This window comes from Lissotriton helveticus, chromosome 9, assembly GCF_964261635.1.
Source record: "Lissotriton helveticus chromosome 9, aLisHel1.1, whole genome shotgun sequence".
Classification (NCBI taxonomy): Eukaryota; Metazoa; Chordata; class Amphibia; order Caudata; family Salamandridae; genus Lissotriton; species Lissotriton helveticus.
The window spans coordinates 1,208,776,387-1,208,800,478 of NC_136070.1; the positions used below are offsets into that span (position 1 = coordinate 1,208,776,387).

The 24,092-nt window shown below is 46.9% G+C and overlaps 1 protein-coding gene across 1 annotated transcript in view; it reads left to right on the top strand.

Moving 5' to 3' along the window:
* LOC144783441 (protein SSUH2 homolog) overlaps positions 1–24,092 on the top strand; it is a 180,287-nt gene that overhangs the window by 67,952 nt on the left and 88,243 nt on the right. Inside the window, exons 7-8 of the mRNA XM_078662416.1 lie at positions 3,134–3,196; positions 22,272–22,354. Of these exons, the coding sequence (XP_078518542.1) occupies positions 3,134–3,196; positions 22,272–22,354 (146 nt within the window). The remainder of the gene's footprint in view (positions 1–3,133; positions 3,197–22,271; positions 22,355–24,092) is intronic.

A 24,092-nucleotide genomic window follows, 5' to 3' on the forward strand; every position in this document is an offset into this window, starting at 1 on the left:
CCTCTATGTACTTTTAGAAAATATGGTAAGTTCTCCTGCTGGTCATGAGTTTAATGACCTAGGAGACTTAGTCCCTCATTTACAGGAATTTGGGGTAGGGCAGCGCTGCCCTATGCCTAAGTTAAAAGGCGGGAATGCACCGCATTTATGCAATACATGCATTCCTGTACTGTCTCCCAGCGGTGGTGCCGTTTCAGCTGCCTAGAGCCAACGCAGGCACCCTTGCACCATGGTGCAAAGTGCCTGTGTTGTCAGCAAGATTGTTTTTGTACAGGAAGGGGCACCTTCCTGCACAGAAACAATCCTAAGATGCATTTTCCAGTTTTTATGTGCGCTGCACAATGCAGTGCACATAAAAGAGGAAATAACAAGGAGGACAATTCTCTTTTTTATGCCTCACCTCGGAAGGCATAAGGATTTGGCACTTCCCCAGGTTTACATGCTCTTGTAAATCTTCAGCAGTGTCAAAATCCATGGGTGTTGCATGGGAAAACCCACTGCAACACCCATGGAATGCCTCCTGAGCGCAGAGTAAGGCAACGCAGTGATTTACGCTGCCTTGTCTTACTCCATATCTATGAGGCCATTCTGAACCACGCATAGTGGCTTTGCGTGGCCTCATAAATATGATTTTTTAATCAGCACCACCAGAGTGTCACAAAAAGTGATGATTCTGCAGTGCAGGGGGCTCGTAAATATGCCTTTACTGTTTTTTTTCAAAGTTTGCTGGGAGGCTGCTGCACTTCCTGCAGCTCTCCACAACATAACAAAAATGCTTCGTGGTGCCCCTGCCACTTCTAGGAGCATCCCAAGCATACAAATATTGTTTAATATAATGACCGAAGGCATTATAGGGAGCTCCCTCCTAGGAGCAGCGAATAATAAATGAGTGCCTCCTGCTACTCATATATTAGTCACATTTCAAAAAATATATATATTGGGTTTCCTAGTGCCCACCCGGGACACCCATAACTTATTTTCTTAATTAAAGGGGATGGGATTGCATGTCCCCCCCCTTGAGTCTTTGCAGGACCCAGGGACCCCATCCCATAGAGCTTTTTTTTATTTTTTAAATTGCAGGTAGAGGGGCATTTGGACCACTCATGAGCAAGTACAGGCCTGGGAACCCCATCTTTTGGCGCCTTTTCTTTTAAAAAGAAGGTAAGGGGATCATGCACCCCCCTCTCCAAGGTTTTATAGCACTGGGGACCCTATCCGCCATGGCCTCTGGTGTGTGCCCCAGTGCCCACCAAAGTCACCCACAAAACATTGATTTCCCATTTTTATTCTGTAGAAAAATGCGCTTTCCAATGCAGACAAAGCAACTGAATAGAATTATATCAAATTTGACATGAACTGAGAATTTTACTCGGAAAGGACCCTCACGGTCATTTCATTTAGGTACATTCAGCCATTTCCAAGAAATTCACATTTAAATAGGTGCTTGCATAAAGGGGTTAAATGTAAGATTTATCTGAATAGATGGTTTAACAAGAATCCCATGGGAGTACTCGGGTAGCAAAAGTTTTTAAAATAATGCTCTCTCCTTGACCAAGAGAGTTTTTTCTTCCTTCGACCATTTTGATTCCACAGGACTAGTCTCACAGTCCGAAGTGATCCGATTGGTTGGCTTCAATATTGAGGAAAATGTTGCCCCTGCCATTACAGTACTCAGAAAGTAATTTTCCGTGTTCTAAAAAAAAGATATTTATGTAGTACAATGGGGCAGGGTAGGGATGCCTTGACTCCCAGCACTTCCCACCCCAAGGTCAACCTTAAAAAATGTTTTTGGGACCCCGGTATCACAGTATTCCTACAGAATGCAGAATGGATATAGGGGCATTTGTATCATCCGTTTTTTTTAGTCGCAAACGCTGTGATTCGCAAAAAAGCAGCGTTTGCGACTAAAAATTTAGAAAATGCGACGTATGATCAAAATCGCAACGCAAAATTAAGGAATCGCAAAATTTGCGATTCCTTAATTTTGCATCAGCATTTAAGGAATCGTAAATTGCGATTCCTTAAATGCTATGTATGAAGCACCCAAGTTGTGCGATTTCACATTAAGAAACCGCAAATTACCACCAACTTGAAGTTGGTGGTAATTTGCGATTTCTTTCACAAATGCACTTTTTGGCATTTGTAAAGGTGCCATGTCGCGCACATATATGTCCTTAGGGCATGTATGTGCGCCATATGCGCACACATGTTCATTTCAGAGGTGCATCAGGGTGTCCTTATGACACCATTGCACCCTTGAAATTATTCTCAATTTGCGATTCTCAAATTGCGAATCGCAAATTGAGAATGACTTCACATTCATTCCTAAGGGCCTCCTGGCCCATAGAAATGAATGGGAAAGTATTCCTTAATTGCGATTTCGCTAAAAAATTGTGAATTTTCACATTCATCCCTTTTTGCAATTCTCAAATAGCGATTCTCCAAAAAATCGCTATTTGAGAATCGCAAACGGGGATTTTCATACATATGCCCCATAGTTCCACAGCAGTCAAAGGTCAAGCTTCGCTGAGGAAACTTGCATGGTACTGTGGACGGTGGAGGTGAAGTTAGAGGGGTGGATACCGAGGCAGTTTCAGGGCGCCCACAGACAAAAATGTTTTTAAAAAATGCGAGTTGGGTGCTCTTAGTGTGGGCTGGGAGCAGATCTGGTGCCCACATGCTGAATGCTCACATGTTTCCACCAATGTCTCTTAGGTTGAGTGGCACGAGGTAGTAAACTCAATGGGCCCAATTCACAGAACTAACTTAAGACAAAATCCTAAACTTACTACTCTTGGTATTCACAGAAGTTAGGATTTTGTCTTAAATTTGTCTTAAAACAGACTTAAGACAGACTTAAGACAAAATCCTAACTTAAGTCTGTTTTAAGACTGTCTTAAGTCTGTCTTAAGACAAACTTAAGACAAAATCCTAACTTCTGTGAATACCAAAAGTAGTAGGTTTAGGATTTTGTCTTAAGTTAGTTCTGTGAATCGGGCCCTATATATTTCCAACTTCAAATGAGGATCTTGTAACATTGTACTTATCACTTTGCGTAACCTGAATATTGTGCTTATTTTTGTACAGTATTTTCCACTGTGTTTCACTTTGTAACGAATTGACTTGATTTCAGACATGTCACAGATGCAGTGGGACAGGAAGGGTGACTTGCTGGAGCTGCGGCGGCACTGGGCGGGTGAGTATGGCAGCGTTTCTTAGGATTTTAGAGCATCAGGGCCATGAATTGATTCACCAACATGACAGGGCTAGTGATAAAAAATCCCATGCGCTCTTTGGCCTCTGATTATGTCCATGGTTGACACCTTAAGCCCCTGACCAGTTTATTTGTTGCCGAGAGTCTAGAGAAAAGTATGAGTAGAAACCACCAGAAGTAAACACGGTTCTTTGAAATCCATGTTTTCCACTTCCTGTTGCTGCCATTGTAACCCCTGAGACCGGAGTTAGGGAAGGCCGTGCCAGGGTACCCAAAGGGCCAGCCAGAGGTGAGAAAAGCTCACAGTGGCTTCCTCTAATTGATGCTTATGGTCAAGCCCATACCTACTCGTAGTCAATTACAAATGTGACCTCTCTGCAGCGTGTTAGGTTGTTGAGCTTCAAGACAACATGTAGTGTCGGCCCCATAGCATCTTCATTGGAAGAGGCTTCACGAAGAAAAGGATTTCTAGGCACTTTGGATATTTTAGCATGTAATTGAGAAGAACACAACTAGTGATTTTTGCATTATTCAAAAAACATGTTGCATAAGATAATGTAATAAATGTAAGCTGTAGCCGTCAAAGTTAATATTTTAGACCAATAAACTATAGACACCAGTCCTTAGATTTCATGTGAAGAGAGTGCCACACCCAGATGCTGATGGCTGTGACCTGGCCTGACTGGTAGAGCTAAACACATTTGGGAAATACATCAGCTTTTATTTTAATGCACATGCTTCTCTGTGTGTAGAGTGGCAAATCAAAGTCAAAGTCACAATCATAATAGCTAGTTGTTAATCAGTGTTTCTTCTATACGGTGGTTCTAAGGACTGGAAGCAAAACGCTTGTTTATGTCCCACATTATCTAGCTTGTAAAGAAGAAAGTCTGATCTCACCTTGTCTGGAGTCAATCACACCATGGGTGGGCTCGATTCCGATTCGGGAAAAAAAACGTCCGTACGATTTGTATCCAGAGCCCTCTCAGTACGAATCGTACCCGTCCGTCCGAGTCGTGTAGTACGATCCGTATTCCGTGAATCCGTCCGAATCGTCGCGATCCGTACGTATTGCAATGCTGAAACCGTGAACCGTACGACTCGTACACATGCCATACGACTCGTACACATGCCGTACGACCCGACGAGTACGATCCGGACCGGGGTATGAGGACGCAATTCGTACGGTCCATGTCAGGTAAGGGCGAGTCGTACGGAAAAGCACACAAACACATACACACCGTACGGTCCGTACACCCCATGATCGCAGGGGTACGGTGCGTACCCCTGTGATCATGAGATGTACGCACTGTACCCCATGTACGCTGTGTGTACGCACCGTACCCCATGTACGATGGGTGTACGCACCGTACCCTATGTACGATGGGTGTACGCACTGCACCCCATGTATGATGCGTACACCCATCGTACATGGGGTACGGTGCGTACACCCATCGTACATGGGGTACGATGCGTACACCCAGCGTACATGGGGTACGGTGCGTACACCTCATATCGCAGGGGTGCGCACCATACCCCTGCGATCATGGGGGGTACGCACCGTACCCGGGGGGGGCGTTCGTACCTGTTTCAGCACGAACACAGCTTTTACGGCTGTTTTCAGCTCCCGTAGAAAAAGGGTCGTACGGTACGTACCCGACACATATCGTACTTGCTGGGTCGTAAAAACCAGCCACGAACCGTACAGATGGCGCGTACAGCGGGTTCCGAGGGAGAATCGTACGGAGATTAGAGTCGTACGGTCTCTGTACAACTCATACGGAGTACGGCTCCTGGTACGAATCGTACTTCGTCGTACGTACGGGGGACGTTGCAGGGTACGATTCGTACGGGAAAAACGCTCCGAACAGCTATTCGGAGCGTTTTTTTCCCGAATCGGAATCGGCCCCCAAGTGTCAGCAGGCAGCCTTTAAATCTCTGTGCTATTCGACGGGCAGATACATGTTGTTCTTACAAAATTCTGCCATAAGATTTATCTTCATAGGAAACCATTTCAAACAGATATCTTGTTAATTACCCACTATCAGCTTCCCATAGTCAATGCAGTGTACATAGCTATACATTTCTGACCAAATCCCTGTTCATTAATGTCTATAGCCTTGAGTTAAAAACACAAGCTGCGAGTGATTGAAACCAAGGTTCTAGGGCAGGTGGGATTTTACACCATCCAGTTTCTTGGGATTTGCAGACTGCTAAATGCATATTCTCCAATCCAGATTGTATTGAGAACCTGCCCAATCTTCTGAATCCCTGGAGTGACGGATTGCTGCCTTTGCCATGATCACGTCCAGTATTTTGGAAATACACTCCTATGAACGTCATTGACAAGGACTGTGTGCATATTCTCTCCACTCTCCACTCACTATTGTGGTCACTGTAGAGTTTTTGTGCAAGTCCTCTTGAAATCATTGGAATTTGTCCCCCTGGATACGAGGAAAACCATTGTGCAAGCTTCCATCTCCTCTAGATTGGATTATGCCAATGCCCTATATCTGGATTTGCTACAGGGGCTTAACACAGGCCCCCGCAGCCCACGCGGTGCGGGGGGGGCCCTAGCTCCAAGGGGCCCCCTCGGCACTAAACTCTGGCCTGGCGAGCTCTTGATTGAACCCGGACGGGGCCCCCCTAAGTACCGTGCAGGGAGGCCCCCTCACTTTTTGTTACGCCAGTGATTTGCTATCGTACCAGCTGCACCGCCTGCAAACTGTGTGAAATGCGGCCGACCGAATAATGTTGGAACTTCTAAAAACGCAATCGGCACGTCCTCTTCTGAGAAAACTACACTGGCTTCCTATCAAATATTATAAAATAATTATAATATATTTAAAGTCTCAGTTATTTCCTTTCATGCTTTTCATCGCTCAGCCCCTAAATATATTTGGAACATGCTTCAGCATTCCCAACCTAGGCATGCCTTAACAGCAGACCACGCTCAATTACTAAATTGTCCGGGGTTTCGCCTGAGTACTAGGTGCGGCTACTTTTTGTCGGTTTTGTTCTCCAAAGCACGAAACTCACTTCCTCTCGCCTTGCGGCACCTGGAAAAGGACAGATTTGACGTCTCAGATGAAGACATGGCTCTTTGACATGGATTAATCTGCCTATTTTACTGTTGGTTCCCGTCTTGTGCATGAGCATCTGGATGCCTTTAGCACCTGTGTGCTATATGAATCTCCTGAATAATTAATTAATTGATTGATTGATTACCACCTTTAGAGCTATTCGCCGGCTGGGGCCAGTATATCTTTCAACAAGATTCACACCACATACTACAACGAGGCTACTTAGATCTTCATCAGCAAACCTCCTCAAACCTCTGGGTTTCAAACTCAAAACGCAGGGAGGGAAATCTGCAACCGTGTTAGGTTCAAAGGCCTGGAATTTAATGCCAATTAAATTGAGATCGATAGAACCTGAAATGCAGTTTAGGAAGGCCCTAAGGACCTGGATCTTTGGAGCATCAGATGAATTCTGTCAAGCCCTCATCTAGGTCTCCATTCCCAAATGCTAAGTTTGTTTTTATCCGTATATCGCCAGGAGGCTCCTTCCGGATTGACAGTTTGCGCTTTATAAATACCACATTTCATTTAATTTCATTGATGGATTGATTTATTATTTGAATCACCCTTAGTGTAGAATAATGCATTTACCAAAATGTTCACTAGTATTGCCAGATTTGGCTAGAAGCCTTCATGAACTGGTGAGCAGCAGGAGGAGCATACACAAATGGAGCCTTTTTGTACCTCCACACCAATCGATATTATATTACAACTAGCAGCCCGCCCCAGCATTGCCCGGGGCAGAAGGGGGCTGGGGGCAGCATTTCAGGCTTGCGTGCACCTTACCTCAGCGCTTGCTCCCAGTCGCACAAACCCAGGCCCCCGCTCCAGTCCGCCTCACTTCACCGCCCCCCACTACTCTCACTTAAATATCTGCACCAAATGTGAAAGCCGTTTTAAAACCTATCATTTATTTTGCTATCCCGCTCCAGTCCACCTCACTTCACCGCCCCCCACTACACCAAGCCAGTCTACAAGCCCCGCTGCAGTCCGCTATCCCGCTCCATTCCGCCTCACTTACTGCTCCTCCCCGCGTACTTCACCGCTCCTCCCTGCGTTTCACATACCTCATGGCGCTGCAGTTTTGCTACATTCTCCGCTCGCCCATGCGCCGTTATCCTCCATTCCGCTCCAGTCCGCCTTACTTCACCGCTCTTCCCCGCGGTTCACGTACCTCATTCCCTCCAGTCTGGCTAAGTTTTCCACTCCTCCCCGCGCTGTTGTCCGCTCCTCCTCGCGTTCCTGTCCTCCGATGATGTCAGCACGCACGTTGTTAGCACACACGGCCGGCGCTACTTCTTAGGGACTACGTTTTTTTTATTGTTTATTTTTTAAATAACGTTTATTTTTATTTTTTTATAGCCTATGTCCATCTACTGGACCTCCCCTTTCCAACGCTGTATTGGGTGTTGCGATTGGCGGTGTACTTTTCGAGTTTACCTCGCTCAAAGGACACACTGGGACATTCATCAAGCTTAATTGCGCTCGCAAAGGGCCAGATTCTGAGAATCTGGCCCTTTGCGAGTGCAATTTTTGCATTTGGGATTCATCACCCCAAATGCAAAATTCGCTAATAAAGAATTCGCACATTTGCGAGGAATTGCATTTAAGTAATCTCTATTTGAGAATCCTTAAATTCAATTCATTAACCATTTTAAAATTGCGAAATCGCAATTTTGGGCCGCTATTTACCGCGAGGTCAAACCTCGTGGTAAATAGCGAAAACTTAAATGCATTTAAATGCATTTTTCTAAGTTGCATGTTACACACACACATGTCCTTTGGACATGTGTGTGCGCAACACTAATGTTGTTTACATTTCAGGAGTGCTACAGGGTGTCCTTTGGACACCCCTAGCACCCTTGAAATCGCAATCTTATTTGCGATTAGCAAATTGCTAATCGCAAATAAGGAATAACTCCCCATTCATTCCTATGGGCCTATTGGCCCATAGGAATGAATGGGGAGTTATTCCTTATTTGCGATTAGCAATTTGCTAATCGCAAATAAGGAAGATGTAGGCATCGCAATTTTTTTTGCAATTTCTACATGAATCCCGTTTTGCAAGTCCTTAATAGCGATTCCTTATGAATCGCTATTAAAGACTCGCAAAACGGGTCTTTGATGAATCTAGCTGTATGTTCTCTCTTTATAATAGTAGTATAGATAATCTGTAAATTACAACAAAAAGAGCTGATGCACCCCAGATACTGAACTAGACTTCGAATCGTGGAGATAATCTGCAATTGGATTTTTATTGAGACAGTGTAATTGCTAAGAACAAAATCTGTTTGCAACTACTTGAAGATTTCTGCCAACGGATCCCCCAAGCCCTACAAACAAATAATAGAATGCTCAAGCAGGTCCCTTGAACTGTTCCTCAGCTGCAGGGAAATTGAGGTACACTGAGTAGTGGTATAGAATTTAAAATGTGCATTTAATTGCTTTGCTTCACCGAAGCTCAATTAATTTGAGCATTAATTGAGTCTGGCGCCATCTAATCTACCTATCTTTGTAAGTAATCAATCAATACTTTACTACAATTACTCAAAATATTACTAATTAGTAATATATTTTACATATTCATCAAGCATAATTGAGTTTTACTTCAGCATAAGTCTAAAAAAAAGTGTTCAAATGCCAGCATTCCAATAGTTTGAGCATTTCAATATTGTTTATGATAATGTTCAATTTACTAATAATGCATGGTTAGTGAGTGTTCATTTAACATTTTTGTAGGGAAAGCCTTGGAACAGGTTAAAACATATATATATTTTACTTTCTTAAGTGAAATTCTTACCATTTGTCCTCTATTTCTTGACCATATTATTGTTCAGAGAGTCTGGGAAAAGAGGGTTGTTCCATGAAGTCCCAAATTCCACTGACATTGGGTCAAACCTTGAAAGTCATCATTTGTGGAGGAAATGTGGCTAAGTTTGAACAGCCATAGGACGTTTTTGGTGGGAAATCTAAATACCAGCATTCATTCCAGGAACATTTCATGAGTTTCTTCAGTCTCTGGTGCATGCTTGCTCACTACTAAATCCGGCTGTCCAGCAAAACCAGTCTCAGAAGAGCTGTGTGTGCTCCCAAATAACTGTTAATGTATCTTTGAAATTTGCTAGCCCATGTATAACGATTGACTTTTGGTTTTTATTTTTTCGTGTTAGTTAAAAAGATAAAACATAAACAGAGTGTGCTTGGAATATGTAAAGAAATCATAGGAATTTGAACATTGTACGTAAATATTGTGGACTAAGAGACTGGTAGGCTGTTTCCACATATGTAACTATACAATAGTTTGTTAGTAAGTATTATTGTATGCTTTCCAAATTGCAACTTAATTAAAAAGTCACCCCTGTATATATTTCATCCGGGTATAGATGGGATACCCTCGGATGTTTTTAAATACGATAAAAATAGGTGGGTCAGGTATGTGTTCCTGTTGGGGAACGCCATTGCAAAAGGCGCGCCAGTCCCAGACCAATGGAAGGGAGCCATTATTATACCGATATATAAAAAAGGAGATCGATCCCTTCTGGCCAACTATAGGCCAATAAGTTTGATTGCCACTATCCAAAAAGTGATAGGGAAGATGGTGGTAAACAAACTTATGGAATGGGTGGATGAGACTAATTCTCTTTCCCCTTTTCAGGCAGGCTTCTGGAGGGCCACCAGCACTGTTGACCAGGTGTTTCGTTTCACTATGTTGCGGTGGGGTACGGTACTTCTTGGCAGGGGCAGCCTGTATGTCGCTTTTGTCAACTTGCGGGCTGCATTTGACTTAGTTCCAAGAAGCAAGCTCTGGTCAGTTTTAAACAAGATAGGTATTCCAGCAGAATTGCTCACCCTAATCATGAGGTTACATGAGAGCAATTTTGCTAAAGTCCAGTGGGGGTTGGACGGCCAATCTTCCATCGACTTCCCGGTAGAACGAGGGGTTCGTCAAGGTTGTGCAATGGCACCCTTGCTTTTTACATTATATATTAATGGGATAGTGGGCAGGATCCTGGATGCCAGTGTGGATGCTCCTTCGTTAGCGGGCCTCAGGGTTCCGATCCTGATGTTCGCTGACGACACGTTAATAATGTCTAAGACCCCCGCTGGGCTACAGCGTGCCTTAAATATCTTTGATGAGTTCTGCCTGGAGCATGGTCTTGAAGTTAACGTAGGCAAGACCAAGTTGATGGCCTTTTCTCGAGGACGTAAACCTCGCCCCAGGATACATATGAATAACATCGAGCTTGAGATAGTTAGGGAGTTCACCTATCTAGGAGTACAAATAGCAACTAACCAGGGCTGGTCTCGCCATATAGAAAAAGCGGTTTTGAAACACCTGCAAATTTCGGGGGCTCTACAGGTGGAGCATAAAAGATCAAAAACAAAGCCCATAAAACCTGTCCTTGCTGTATATGATGCTAAGGCAATAGGGTCGGCCCTATATGGGGCAGAACTGTGGGGCTTTGAGAAGCTCACCTCCCTACAGATAGTAGAGAACAGGTTTCTTAGGGGAATTACGGGACTTCCCCAGAGTACCCCATTAATCCCGCTTAGTCTTGATCTTGGGAGAAGAACTGCTAGTGATCGAGCTCGACTGCGTCCCATCCTATATTGGAGACGACTCTGGTCTACTCCCGAGATTAGGCACTATGCGGACGGGTTTCTAGCAATAATTAAACTTGACACCTTCCATAAAATACTATGGCTGAAAAACTTAAGGGTCATGCTAGGCGAACTGGGTCTTTCCAACCTATGGAACAACCCTGCGGGGGAGGTTTTCCCAAGCAAAAATACACTTAGAACCTTATATTGGGAGTGGATAGATGGTAGGCTATGGAGGGGGGCTAAATCGGACTCGATGGGTGGTCGCTTTCTGGAAATCAAAATGTGTCCTGTGCTAGAACAGTACTGGGACAGTATTACTGTCCCCACGGACAGGAAGTTGTTTTTCCAGCTAAGATCTGGCTCCCTCCCCTTGAGATACTTAACAGGCAGGTGGAAGAGTTCGAATACCCTGTGCTGCCCAGCATGTGGTACAGCCAATGAAAGTGTGGGTCACTTCTTATTTGCTTGTAATGCCTACGCCACCCCAAGAAGGGTTTGGTTAGTTCCAGTTTGCAAGAACCTTGGGACAAATAGTGCTGCTGAGGCACAGAGAATTATCTGTACCACCACTGAGGAGCCTATTGTTATGGGTATAGCTAAATATCTGGGGTGGGCCTGGTCCATTTGGGCGGAGAGTCCTTTCCACTAATTCGATTTGATAACTGTTTCATTGTGTGTCATTTTAATATTGTTTAAAGCTTGCACAACTGGTTTATAAAAATGTATTTGATCAAATGTAATTTAATTATTAATTGTGTTGTTTTAAAATGTATGTTGTGCTTTTATGAGTATGCAACTCGAATAAAGCTTTATGACTGACATATTTCATCCATTATATTAAAGAGTTTAGATAAATATGTGGGTAAAATTCAGGATAGTCCTGGTTTGGGTCATTTTTAACTAGCAGCCAGTGCTAAATTTGTATTTCACATGGGGCCCTCTGCAGTTGGTGTCACCCACATGTCACTTGTCCAGTTTTAAAACTATATTAAATAGTCAAATGTTCCAAACGGTCCATGAACTCTGCTGAGCATACACACACAGCGCCACCATGTGGTAGAATCCCATAAACACTTACCGAGCACCGGCAAACACCAACAGATATTAAACACTGATTGTAGCCACACCACTGAACAATTCCTAAGCTTCAGTTTCTACAGCAGGTTTTGCAAACTGCAGAAAGGGAGTGAATATAATAGTTTATATCCCATATGTTTAATCCGCTCTGCTTCGAAGCAAGCACGATCAATAAGCTTGTTTCTTTCCTTCCAGTCGCTGTTCAAAAAGAGTGCCAATTTTAGAACTAAGTAAGCACAGGGCTTGTGAAAAGGGACACCTCTTTCTGGTCCTTCTATTTGAATGGAGAATACTTTGCACGATCGATGCATAAAACTACCTAGGTGCTATTTACAAAGCTTGCGGGAAAAAAACCCGTTATTTCGGCTAGAAGGCGATAAAAGTACAGTCTAGAACCACGCTACACATACTCAGCTGCAATTGGAAATTAGACAATGCTCACAGAATCTAGTTACCACAAGTGGCACATATAAAGTGCATTACTAGCAAGGGCAATTAACAGTCAGATAAAGTGCATAGTAATGTTCCATCATCCATATCCATACTAATATTATAAAGAGAGAGCCCAAACCTTTGAGGCGGGTATCTCAGTAACCACAGCACCAATCACAACACCCAATACAGCGTTGGAAAGGGCAGTTGCAGCAGAAGGACATAGGCTATGCAGACGGCCACCATATTTTTTTATTTTTTTTGCAGAGTTTTATATAGCGCGAACTTGACCCAAACTGAATCAGGTATCAGAGCGCTTTACATAGCACCAGTTACGTTACATGAGGACACACATTCATTTTTGTTAGGCAGGGGGAGATTAAGTGATTTGCCCAGAATCACAGGATGTTTGGCGTCGTTACCAAGGCTCGAACCCAGATCCCCAGGTCCGAGGTCGAGCGCCTTAGCCGTTAGGCCAACTCCTCTATACATTTAAAAGGTAAAAGAACCGTGCCAGCAAAGTAGTCCCTTGTGGGCATGTCTGCGTTGTGCTGTGGGCGTGGGCTGGGGGCGTGACTAACGCTGGGGGCGTGTGGTACGGCCATCACATCGTGGGCTGTGGGCGTATTCTGGGGGCGTGACAAACACTGGGGGCGTGTGTCCGCCCTTCATGCCATGTGAGTCGTACATTCAAGCGCCAATTACGTTGCTGCGCAGCATCAAGGGGCACGCTGGGGTGTGACACACTGGGGCGTGAGAAACGCTGGGGGCGTGTATCCGGCCTTCATGCCATGTGAACGCAACTGTGCCGCATCAAGGGGCACGCTGGGGCGTGAGAAATGCTGGGGGCGTGTGCTACGTTCCGCCCTTCATGCCATGTGGGTCGTACATTAATCAGAAGATCGTCTGCTGTGGCCGTGTGTTGGGGGCGTGACAAACGCGTTCACCTGGAGGCCTAGTAAGTAATGTTATTGCAGCCTCTCCTGCGTGCTGTTACTGAACTCTCTCATTCAACTAAATTACACGCGCCTGCTACCATCAACCAGGGCTCTAGCCGGGCTCAGGCGGCGGATCAGTACACTAATTACACGCGCCTGATAACATCAACCAGGGCTGCAGCTGGGCCTCAAGCGGGGGAACAAACGCCTGCTAACATCAAACAGGCCTGCATCTGGGCCTCAAGCGGGGGAACACGCGAATGAGCGTGTCTGCGGGGACAATTACTGCAGCCTCTCCTACTCGCTGTCACTCAACTCTCTCATTAAACGGATTTACCCGCGGCTGATAACTCTCTCATTCAACGACATTACACGCGCCTGCTAACATCAACCAGGGCTGTAGCCGGGCTCAGGTGGCGGATCACTACACCAATTACACGCGCCTGCTAACATCAACCAGGGCTGCAGCTGGGCCTTCTCTGTCCCTATTCTAATGAAACAAAAAATGTTGTCTACCGCGAGATTTTAAAATAAATTGCCCTTGCCAAATACACACATTACACACATTCTATTTCATACCCGGACAACGTCGGGACGGGCTGCTATCCATACTAATTTTATAAAGAGAGAACCCAAACCTTTGAGGCGGGTAATCTCAGTAACCACAGCACCAATCACAACACCTAATACAGCGTTGGAAAGGGCAGTTGCAGCAGAAGGACATAGGCAATGCATACGGCCACCATATATATATATATTTTTTGCAGAGTTTTATATAGCGCGAACTTGACCCAAACTGAATCAGGTATCAGAGCGCTTTACATAGCACCAGTTACGTTACATGAGGACACACATTCATTTTTGTTAGGCACGGGGAGATTAAGTGATTTGCCCAGAATCACAGGATGTTTGGCGTCGTTACCAAGGCTCGAACCCAGATCCTCAGGTCCGAGGTCGAGCGCCTTAGCCGTTAGGCCAACTCCTCTATACATTTAAAAGGTAAAAGAACCATGCCAGCAAAGTAGTCCCTTGTGGGCGTGTCTGCGTTGTGCTGTGGGCGTGGGCTGGGGGCGTGACTAACACTTGGGGCGTGTGATACGGCCATCACATCGAGGGCTGTGGGCCTGTGCTGGGGGCGTGACAAACCCTGGGGGCGTGACAAACGCTGGGGGCATGTGTCCGCCCTTCATGCCATGTGAGTCGTACATACAAGCGCCAATTACATTCCTGCGCAGCATCAAGGGGCACGCTGGGGGCGTGAGAAATGCTGGGGGCGTGTTTCCGGCCTTCATGCCATGTGAGCACAATTGTGCCGCATCAAGGGGCACGCTGGGGGCGTGAGAAACGCTGGGGGCATGTGCTACGTTCCGCCCTTTATGCCATGTGGGTCGTACATTAAACAGAAGATCGTCTGCTGTGGCCGTGTGCTGGGTGCGTGACAAACGCGTTCATCTGGAGGCCTGGTAAGTAACGTTACTGCAGCCCCTCCTGTGCACTGTTACTGAACTCTCTCATTCAACGAAATTACACGTGCCTGCTATCATCAACCAGGGCTCTAGCCGGGCTCAGGCGGTGGATCAGTACACTAATTACACGCGCCTGATAACATCAACCAGGGCTGCAGCTGGGCCTCAAGCAGGGGAACACGCGCCTGCTAACATCAAACAGGCCTGCATCTGGGTCTGAAGCGGGGGAACACGCAAATGAGCGTGTCTGCGGGGACAATTATTGCAGCCTCTCCTACTCGCTGTCATTCAACTCTCTCATTAAACGGATTTACCCGTGGCTGATAACTCTCTCATTCAACGACATTACACGCGCCTGCTAACATCAACCAGGGCTGTAGCCGGGCTCAGGTGGCGGATCACTACACCAATTACACGCGCCTGCTAACATCAGCAGCTGGGCCTTCTCCGTCCCTGTTCTAATGAAACAAAAAATGTTGTCTACCGCGAGATTTTAAAATAAATTGTCCTTGCCAAATACACACATTACAACATTCTATTTCATACCCGGACAACGTCGGGACGGGCTGCTAGTAAGACAATAAAGTGCAGACAAAATGTTAGTGATCTGCTACAGTGCGTAAAGATAGCGCACGTATCCCAGTTCTGTTTCCATTTGTAATGCAAAAGGTCTCGCATTTACACGAGTTTAAGCTATTGGCATTGTAAATGATAATGCGTTTTAGTTATGTTTAAAAACCAAAACATAAAAGTCAAAAGTGAATGTCATTTCCAATGCCAATAGCTCAAACTCGTGTAAATGCAGGACCTATTTCATTGCAAATGGTACGCATCATGGACAACGGGAGGGCGGGTGGGCATCCGGCGGGAGAAGGCACAGACAGCGGGCGGAGGGAGTGGGGAAGTTAGAAGACATGGACAACGGGAGGGAAAGGGGCTAAAGAGGCACCAAAGCACGTCGGGCCTGCAGTAAGAGAAACTGAAAAATGAAAATAGTGCTCACAGTCTAAATACAACGTACTGTGTAACAACTGAAGAAAAGTGGCAAGTCACCATGGGAGGTGACAAATGAAGTCAGCATTTAGGACAGACAATGACACAAGCGAATGACAAATATGAGTGGAGAGTGGGCGGGGCTTCTATTCATTACTCCACCACAACAAGTCAGCATGTGCGCTGGCTCTAGGCTTGACCTAAAAAGCATGGGCATGTCCTGCCTTCCGATTGCGCCCACTTCAATCACTGGTGCAGCTTAAGAAATGTATCCCTAATGGAAGGTGTATTCCCTGAGGCTTTTGAAATTGGACAAATTATTCTTTTACTGAAAAAGTCTCAGGGTAAAGGTAAACGTAATAAAATGGTCAGCTCTTGCCCAGTTACAAACATGTCCTGTCTGGATAAAGTCTTAAAAAATCCTGGGGCCATTCAACTTAGTGGTCACATTGAGTTGAATAACCTCCTGCACCTCATCAGCTTCCATGTGGACTTCTCCTGGTGCCCAAGGTGTCACTAGGAGCGCAGACGTCATCCCAGTCTCTAAGAGACACTATTTGCTGCTTCAATAAATAAAAAAACAAAAACAGACAGTGTGAATGTCTACTTCAGTGCGCCGCGAGTTCATTTAAAATGTGTCGCACTGTAAATGTAATGAACACAGTAAACAATCCCCACACAAATAGTGTTTGACCACCGGCAAGAACCCAAACTTACATACAGCTGAACTTCAAGGACCGAAGTGGGGCGAAGGACTGTGACGAGGAAGAGAAGAACAGGCATAACATTCAACCGGGTAATATTCACACCTTTTACATAGAGCTTAGAAATGGACAATATCAGGTATGAGGCTCTATATACAAATCAATATTATCACCTGGCACATAGGAAAAGGAAAGTAAACTGATTGTGCAGAACCAAATAAAAATATGAGAAATTTGATGGGGGCGAGTAATAATGCAGAAGGTTGCGGTTACAGGCGTGTGACAAAGCGAATTTAATAATCCGATATCTCATTACCAAACCACTTCACTGCCGTGTTCGCTTCTGAAAGGTTGGTTGCCAGGGAAGACCAGTGGCTAAAGAAAAGTGGGCACCCTCCCCAAGTTACATAGAGGGCGCTCCCAACGCTCCAGACCTATTCAAGGCCGCAGCTCGTGCACAGTGTAGTAGCCCCTCCCCCGTCCGAACAGAGTGTAGTAGACTCCCGCCGCTCGTGCACAGTGTAGTAGCCCCCCCGCCACCTATGCACAGTGTAATAGCCCCCGCCACCCGTGCACAGTGTAGTAGCCCCCCGCCACCTATGCACAGTGTAATAGCCCCCGCCACCCGTGCACAGTGTAGTAGCCCCCCTGTCCCCTCAAACCCCCGGAGCTCAGGCCCCCTCCCAGCACCGCGGGGGCTATCTTTACACCACTGGGTAAGACATGGGTTTTGGATCCTAGGATCGGGCTAACTGCTCAGGGTCAGAGTTGAGACCTCTCATTGGGGAAGGCCACCGTTTGTTTGGAGTTGTACGCTCTTTTGGGTCATGACACACAAACTTCATTCACCGGTCACCTAAGATCCTCCGTGCGCTTAGAGAGGAAGAGGGAGACACCTTAACTCCGGACCGGCCAAGCATCTAAAAGTTGGGGCCTCCTAAACAGAGAGACTTCCGGTGTGGGGTTCGGGGGTAGAGGGAGAAGGCACGGATAGTGGGAGGGGGTAAAGAAGGAACCAAAGCACGTTGTGCCTGCAGTAAGAGAAACTGAAAAAGAAAATAGTGCTCACAGTCTAAATAACACGTATGTACCGTGTAACAACTGAAGTAAAGGGGCCAGTCGCCATGGGAGGTGACAAATGAAGTGGAGGTGACCTGTTCTCAGGACACCCCGCGCCGCACGGCCCCCAGCTGTGTGTGTGCCCCCTCGTGTGCCCAGCTGCTGCTCGCAGCCTCGTTCTGCCGTCTGCCTGCCGTTCTGTCCCCCAGCTATTTCGATTGTTTCTGCGTTCAAACTGTTGTATTTTGTGCTTCATTGTGTATAATATTGTTTATTCTGTACTTGTTCTCGCTCTGCGGCCTGCTCCGCTCCCCGCTTCCCGTCGCCGCCGTTCTCGCGGCCACGCCCCCTTTTCCCGTGTCATCCCCGCTCCCGCCTCCCAGCTGCTCCTACCTCCCACTTAGCCATAAATGGCGACCGCACGGACGCGCAGCGGTCACGCGCTGCGGGCGTGCCGATTGTGCGCCAAAGGCGCGCCAAAGGCAAGCCCGTCTGTGCCCGTCCACGCCTGGACCCCGCCGATGCAAGACGACCCGACAGACCTACCACGCCGCCACCCTCAATGCACTCAATACCGGCCGGAACCCCCCCCTGCTGCCGGGCCACCCCGAAACGCATCCACGGACCCTTCACCTGCCAAGCCTGCCGATTCACATGCCTCCGAACCTGCACCGCACCCGCAAAGCCAAACACCAGCAGCAACCACCTCAAGTGCATCCTGCTCAACACCCGCTCCGTCCACAGACACGCCGTGGAACTCTGGAACCTCATCGACACAACATCACCAGACATCGCCTTCCTCACGGAAACCTGGATGAATGTCTCCTCAGCCCCCGACATCGCCATCGCCATCCCGGACGGGTACAAGATCATCAGGAGGGACCGCGTCAACCAGACCGGAGGAGGCATCGCCATCGTCCACAAGAACACCATCCGCATCACGACCGACGCCAACAACACCTTCGCCGCAGCCGAGCACCTTTACTTCCAGATACACACTGACCCAAAGACGACCCTCAGGGCACCCTCGTCTACAGACCCCCGGGACCACGCACACAATTCAGCGAAGACATCACGGACTTCATCAGCCCGCACGCCCTCCCCTCCGCCGACTACATCCTCCTAGGGGACCTCAACTTCCACCTGGAGAACAACAAGGACCGCAACACCGCTGCCCTGCTGGACAACCTCGCCAACCTCGGACTCAAGCAATTGGTCAACACTCCCACCCACTATGCCGGCCACACGCTTGATCCCGTCTTCTCATCCAGCAAGCACATCACCTTCAGCCACTCTACCGGACTCCACTGGACCGACCACAGCTGCGTCCACTTCAGCTTCAGGAGAACCACGACCCACCATCCCCCGCAACAGGTTCCTCACAGGAGCTGGAGCAAGATCACCGCCGACCAGCTCACCACCTCCCTCAGCCAGAACCCACCCGCCAGCACAACGGACCCCGACGAAGCAGCCCGCAACTTCACACAGTGGCTGACCGCCTGCGCCGACGACCTCGCACCACTGAAGAACCCTCCCAGCAGACCTAGAAGCAAGAAGGCCTCCTGCTTCACCGACGAACTCAAGGACTCCAAGAAGACCTGCCGCACCCTCGAGAAAGCCTGGCTCCTTGATCAGACCACTGACAACATGACCGCCCTCAAACACGCCACCCGCAAGCACCACCAGCTTATCCGCACCACCAAGAAGAAATCACTGAAGGAACGAATGGACAACAACGCCCATGACAGCAAGAATCTCTTCAGCATCGTCAAGGAGTTCTCCAACCCCAGCACCGGAAACAACGACATCACTCCATCACAAGATCTCTGCGACTCTCTCGCCTCGTTCTTCCACCGCAAGATCGCCGACATCCACAACAGCTTCGGCGCACCATCCACGCACCCAACCGTTGAACCAACACCCCCCACCGCCACCCTCCGCACCTGGACCACGGTGACCACCGAAGACACAGCCCGCACGATGAACACCATCCACTCCGGATCTCCGACCGACCCCTGCCCCCACCACGTCTTCAACAAGGCCGACTCTACCATCGCACCCCAACTCCGGAACATCATCAACACCTCCTTCAACACCGCCACCTTCCCAGAGAGCTGGAAGCATGCCGAGCTCAGCGCCCTACTGAAGAAACCAACAGCGGACCCCACCGACCTCAAGAACTTCCGCCCCATCTCGCTCCTCCCTTTTCCTGCTAAAGTCATCCAGAAGATCGTCAACAGACAGCTGGCCGCCTTCCTCGAGACGAACGGATCCCTCGACCCCTCGCAGTCCGGTTTCAGAGCCAACCACAGCACCGTGACCGCTCTCATCGCAGCCACCGACGACATCCGAGCCCTGCTCGACAACGGGGAAACTGCGGCCCTCATCCTCCTGGACCTCTCTGCAGCGTTCGACACTGTCTGCCACCGCACCCTAGTTCAACGCCTCAGCAACATCGGCATCCAAGAGAAGGCACTGGAGTGGATCATCTCGTTCCTCGCCGGAAGAACACAGAGAGTCCGCCTCCCCCCGTTTCGATCCGAGGCCACCAAAGTCATCTGCGGCGTACCACAAGGATCATCACTCAGCCCCACCCTCTTCAACGTCTACATGAGACCTCTTGCAGCCATCGCACGCCAACACAACCTCAACATCATCTCCTACGCCGACGACACCCAGCTGATCCTCTCCCTCACCAGAGACCCCGACCCCACCAGAACCAGCCTACACGAAGGGATGAAAGACGTCGCCGAGTGGATGAAGAACAGCCGCCTGAAACTGAACTCAGACAAGACGGAAGTCCTCATCCTCGGACCATCGCCCTCCACCTGGGACGACTCCTGGTGGCCCCCTGCCCTGGGCACCGCTCCCAAGCCAACAGACCACGCACGCAACCTGGGCTTCATCCTGGACTCCTCCCTCTCGATGACCAGACAAGTCAACGCGGTCTCCTCATCATGCTTTCACACCCTTCGCATGCTCCGCAAGATCTTCCGATGGATCCCGACCGAAACCAGGAAGACGGTCACCCAGGCACTCGTCACCAGCCGACTGGACTACGGAAACACCCTCTATGCCAGAACCACAGCCAAGCTACAGAGGAGACTCCAACGCATCCAGAACGCCTCCGCCCGACTCATCCTGGACATCCCCCGACGCAGCCACATCTCCGGCCACCTGAGGGACCTGCACTGGCTCCCCGTCAACAAGAGGATCACGTTCAGGCTCCTCACCCACGCACACAAGTCTCTCCACGACCTGGGCCACAAGTACCTCAACGACCGCCTGACCTTCTACACGCCCACCCGCCAGCTACGATCTACTAGCCTCGCCCTCACCGCCGTACCACGCATCCGAAGACCCACTGCCGGAGGCAGATCCTTCTCCTACCTGGCGGCCAAGACATGGAACTCCCTCCCCATCCACCTTCGGCTGACCCAAGACCATGTAGCCTTCAGGAGACAACTCAAGACCTGGCTGTTCGAGCAGTAGCGAACACCTTCCCCCAAGCGCCTTGAGACTCTCCCGGGCGAGTAGCGCGCTATACAAGTGTTATGATTGATTGATTGATTGAGGTGGTACTAAGGAGGGACTAACAAGCCCATTTACAAATCAGAAGCCATCATTTAGGACAGACAATGACACAAGCCAATGGCAAATATGTGTGGAGTGTGGGCGAGACTTCTATATGCTACTCCACCACAACAAGTCTCGCAGAGCAGCGCAGGCGAGCTGGCTCTAGGCTCGACCTAAAAAGTACTGACAAAGATCTGCTGATTTAGAGTTTTAACAAGAGTTCAGAGTATCAGGTGGAGAAAGTCTGGAACTTACAGACCAAGCCTCAAACAAGTATCTAATGATAGTGAAAGCTGTAATCCTGGAGGGATCAGAAGTAAAAATCCTACAAGCGAGCAAGAATCTGTTGAGGCCCAACTTGAGGCACAAAGGGCGGATCCATTTGTGCCTAGGGCTGGTGTAATAAGGATAGCAAAACAAAAAATGGTCGATATCCTCGGATTTATTCCCACACAGTTAGGACTCAGTCATATAGAGAAAGCCTTTGGACGATTTGCTAGTAAATGCCCATAAACAGGGTCGGACTGGGAACGCAAACCAGCCCTGGCAATTGAGTTGGGGCGGCATGGGCGGAGGGGAGTAGGGATGTGTGTGGGAAACAGTGCAGCTGCTTTTTTTACAGGGGTCCGATATAGCATCTATGCTGTAAACCGACCCCCACCGTGGCGGTACACCAGGGAAACGCCCAGTCCCTGTTACGGCCGGTACGGCCCTGCCTTAAAGATAAGATGCCAAAGCGAAATTTAATATATAGGCTTTTCACAAGGAGTAGGGTGATCTCGATGAGGTAGACCTCGAATTTAGGGTATGGTTTATAAAACAGAGTTTTGGAAGATAGGGAACCCAGATTAGTTGATTGGTGCCAGTGGGCCCCAAAAAAAGAAGCCAATACGTTTTTTTTTTAAATTAACCTTTGAGTTAGAATTAATACACTCGGGAGAAGTGTAGAACGACTGTTAAATCTACTTCACTTCGAAGCAAGCAGAGATACCTGCCATGCTGAGTTCTCTACATATGGCGCCCAGTGTGGCAGAGGTAATGATGGTCAAACTCTAAATGAGACCCTAAGTCAAACTGTCAAAGCAATATAATATTGCTTTTATGCTGATGTCTTCTTATTTTGATTTCAGTCAACTTGTTTCTCGTGTGGAGGTTCAGGAAGACAATACAATGGAAACATGTGCTGGAGCTGCTCAGGAAGTGGAAGGAGAATGTAAGTAAGCCACAATTAATTGTAGAGTGAAAATTCATAATCAAGTCTTGCATATTGCACAATGTTCCAACATCTCAAATCTGTAACATCAGAGAAATCTCACTGTTCATGGAATACCTAGATTCAAATCACCGTCTCACAGAAAAAGAGAACCAAGAAGATGCCTATCCCCAAAAAATACAGGAAGGGAAATCTCAGAAGGCGGGAAGCTCACAGTAGGTAGAAATTGTTTAACTATTTGGATGTTGATTAGTTCACCAAGCAATCGGTGTACTAGAAAATGGATTGCTTTTCCCTCATTTTCCAAAGTTCCGTCTAAGCTGTTAGTAAAAAGAGATAAGTTCTTTCTCTCCGCAGGGCTTGCTCACAATATGTTCTCTAAGCCTGCTTGGCCAGTAGTTCTAAAATGGATTTTCAAAAACTGGTTGAAAATTACACGAAGATATTTTTTCGATTCTCATGATACTTTGTGAACTGACCGACCTACTATTACGTTGGTTCACAAAAACGAATCACTGACAGAATACCGACCTAGAAAATATCGACCTACAGAAATATCGACTCAGGAATATCGAAGGCAAGAATATCAACATCCTATCTACAACATGGTAAGTATAAAAATATCGATGTTAAAAATATCGTAATTAAAAATATTGTTTTTTTCTGTTAAAAAAATTTGTAAAATAATACTTACAAATAAAATAAACATAGTTAAAAATATTTAATAATGTTTAAAATTAATAAATAATACATACATAATAATAAAACATTAATTAAACATATACATAAAATATATAATATATACTTACTTAATAATACGTTTTAATAATTATTTTACTAACTTATAAATTATAAAAAATATTATACATTACAAATACATCTACTCACATAAAACAATAACGTAAATAAGTATATTTAATTAATTAAAAAAATTAAATATACTTTCAATATTTTTAAAATGAATTATATACTACATTATCTAAAATAAGACAAAACATATTAATAGCTAAAGAAATAAAACTACTATTCAAAGTCCGAAAAAAACGACAGTAATGAAAATGTTGGATAGCGTAGGGCTTAAAATTACTATTCCCCTCCAGAAAATGCAACAGTAGGGAAGCGTTGGATAGCGTAGGGGTAAAAAATACTATTCCAACTCCAGAGTGTGAAACTGTAGGGAAAGTGTTGGATAGCGTAGGGGTAAAAATTACTATTCCAAAGAGTGCAACAGTAGGGAAAGCGTTGGATAGCGTAGGGGTAACAATTACTATTCCCACTCCAGAAAGTGCAACAGTAGGGAAGGCTTAGGATAGCGTAGGGGTAAAAATTACTATTCCCACTCCAGAGAGTACAACAGAAGGGAAAGCGTTGGATAGTGTAGGGGTAAAAATTACTATTCCATCTCCATAGAGTGCAACAATAGGGAAAAGGTTGGATAGCGTAGTGGTAAAAATTACTATTCCCACTCCAGAGAGCGCAACAGTAGGGAAAGCATTGGATAGCATAAGGGTAAAAATTACTATTCCCACTCCAGAGAGTGCAACAGTAGGGAAAGCGTTGGATAGCGTAGGGGTTAAAATTGCTATTCCCACTCCAGAGAGTGCAACATTAGGGAAAGCGTTGGTTAGCGTAGGGGTAAAAATTACTATTCCAACTCCAGAGAGTGCAACAGTAGGGAAAGCATTGGATAGCGTAGGGGTAAGATTTACTAATCCAACTCCAGAGAGTGCAACATTAG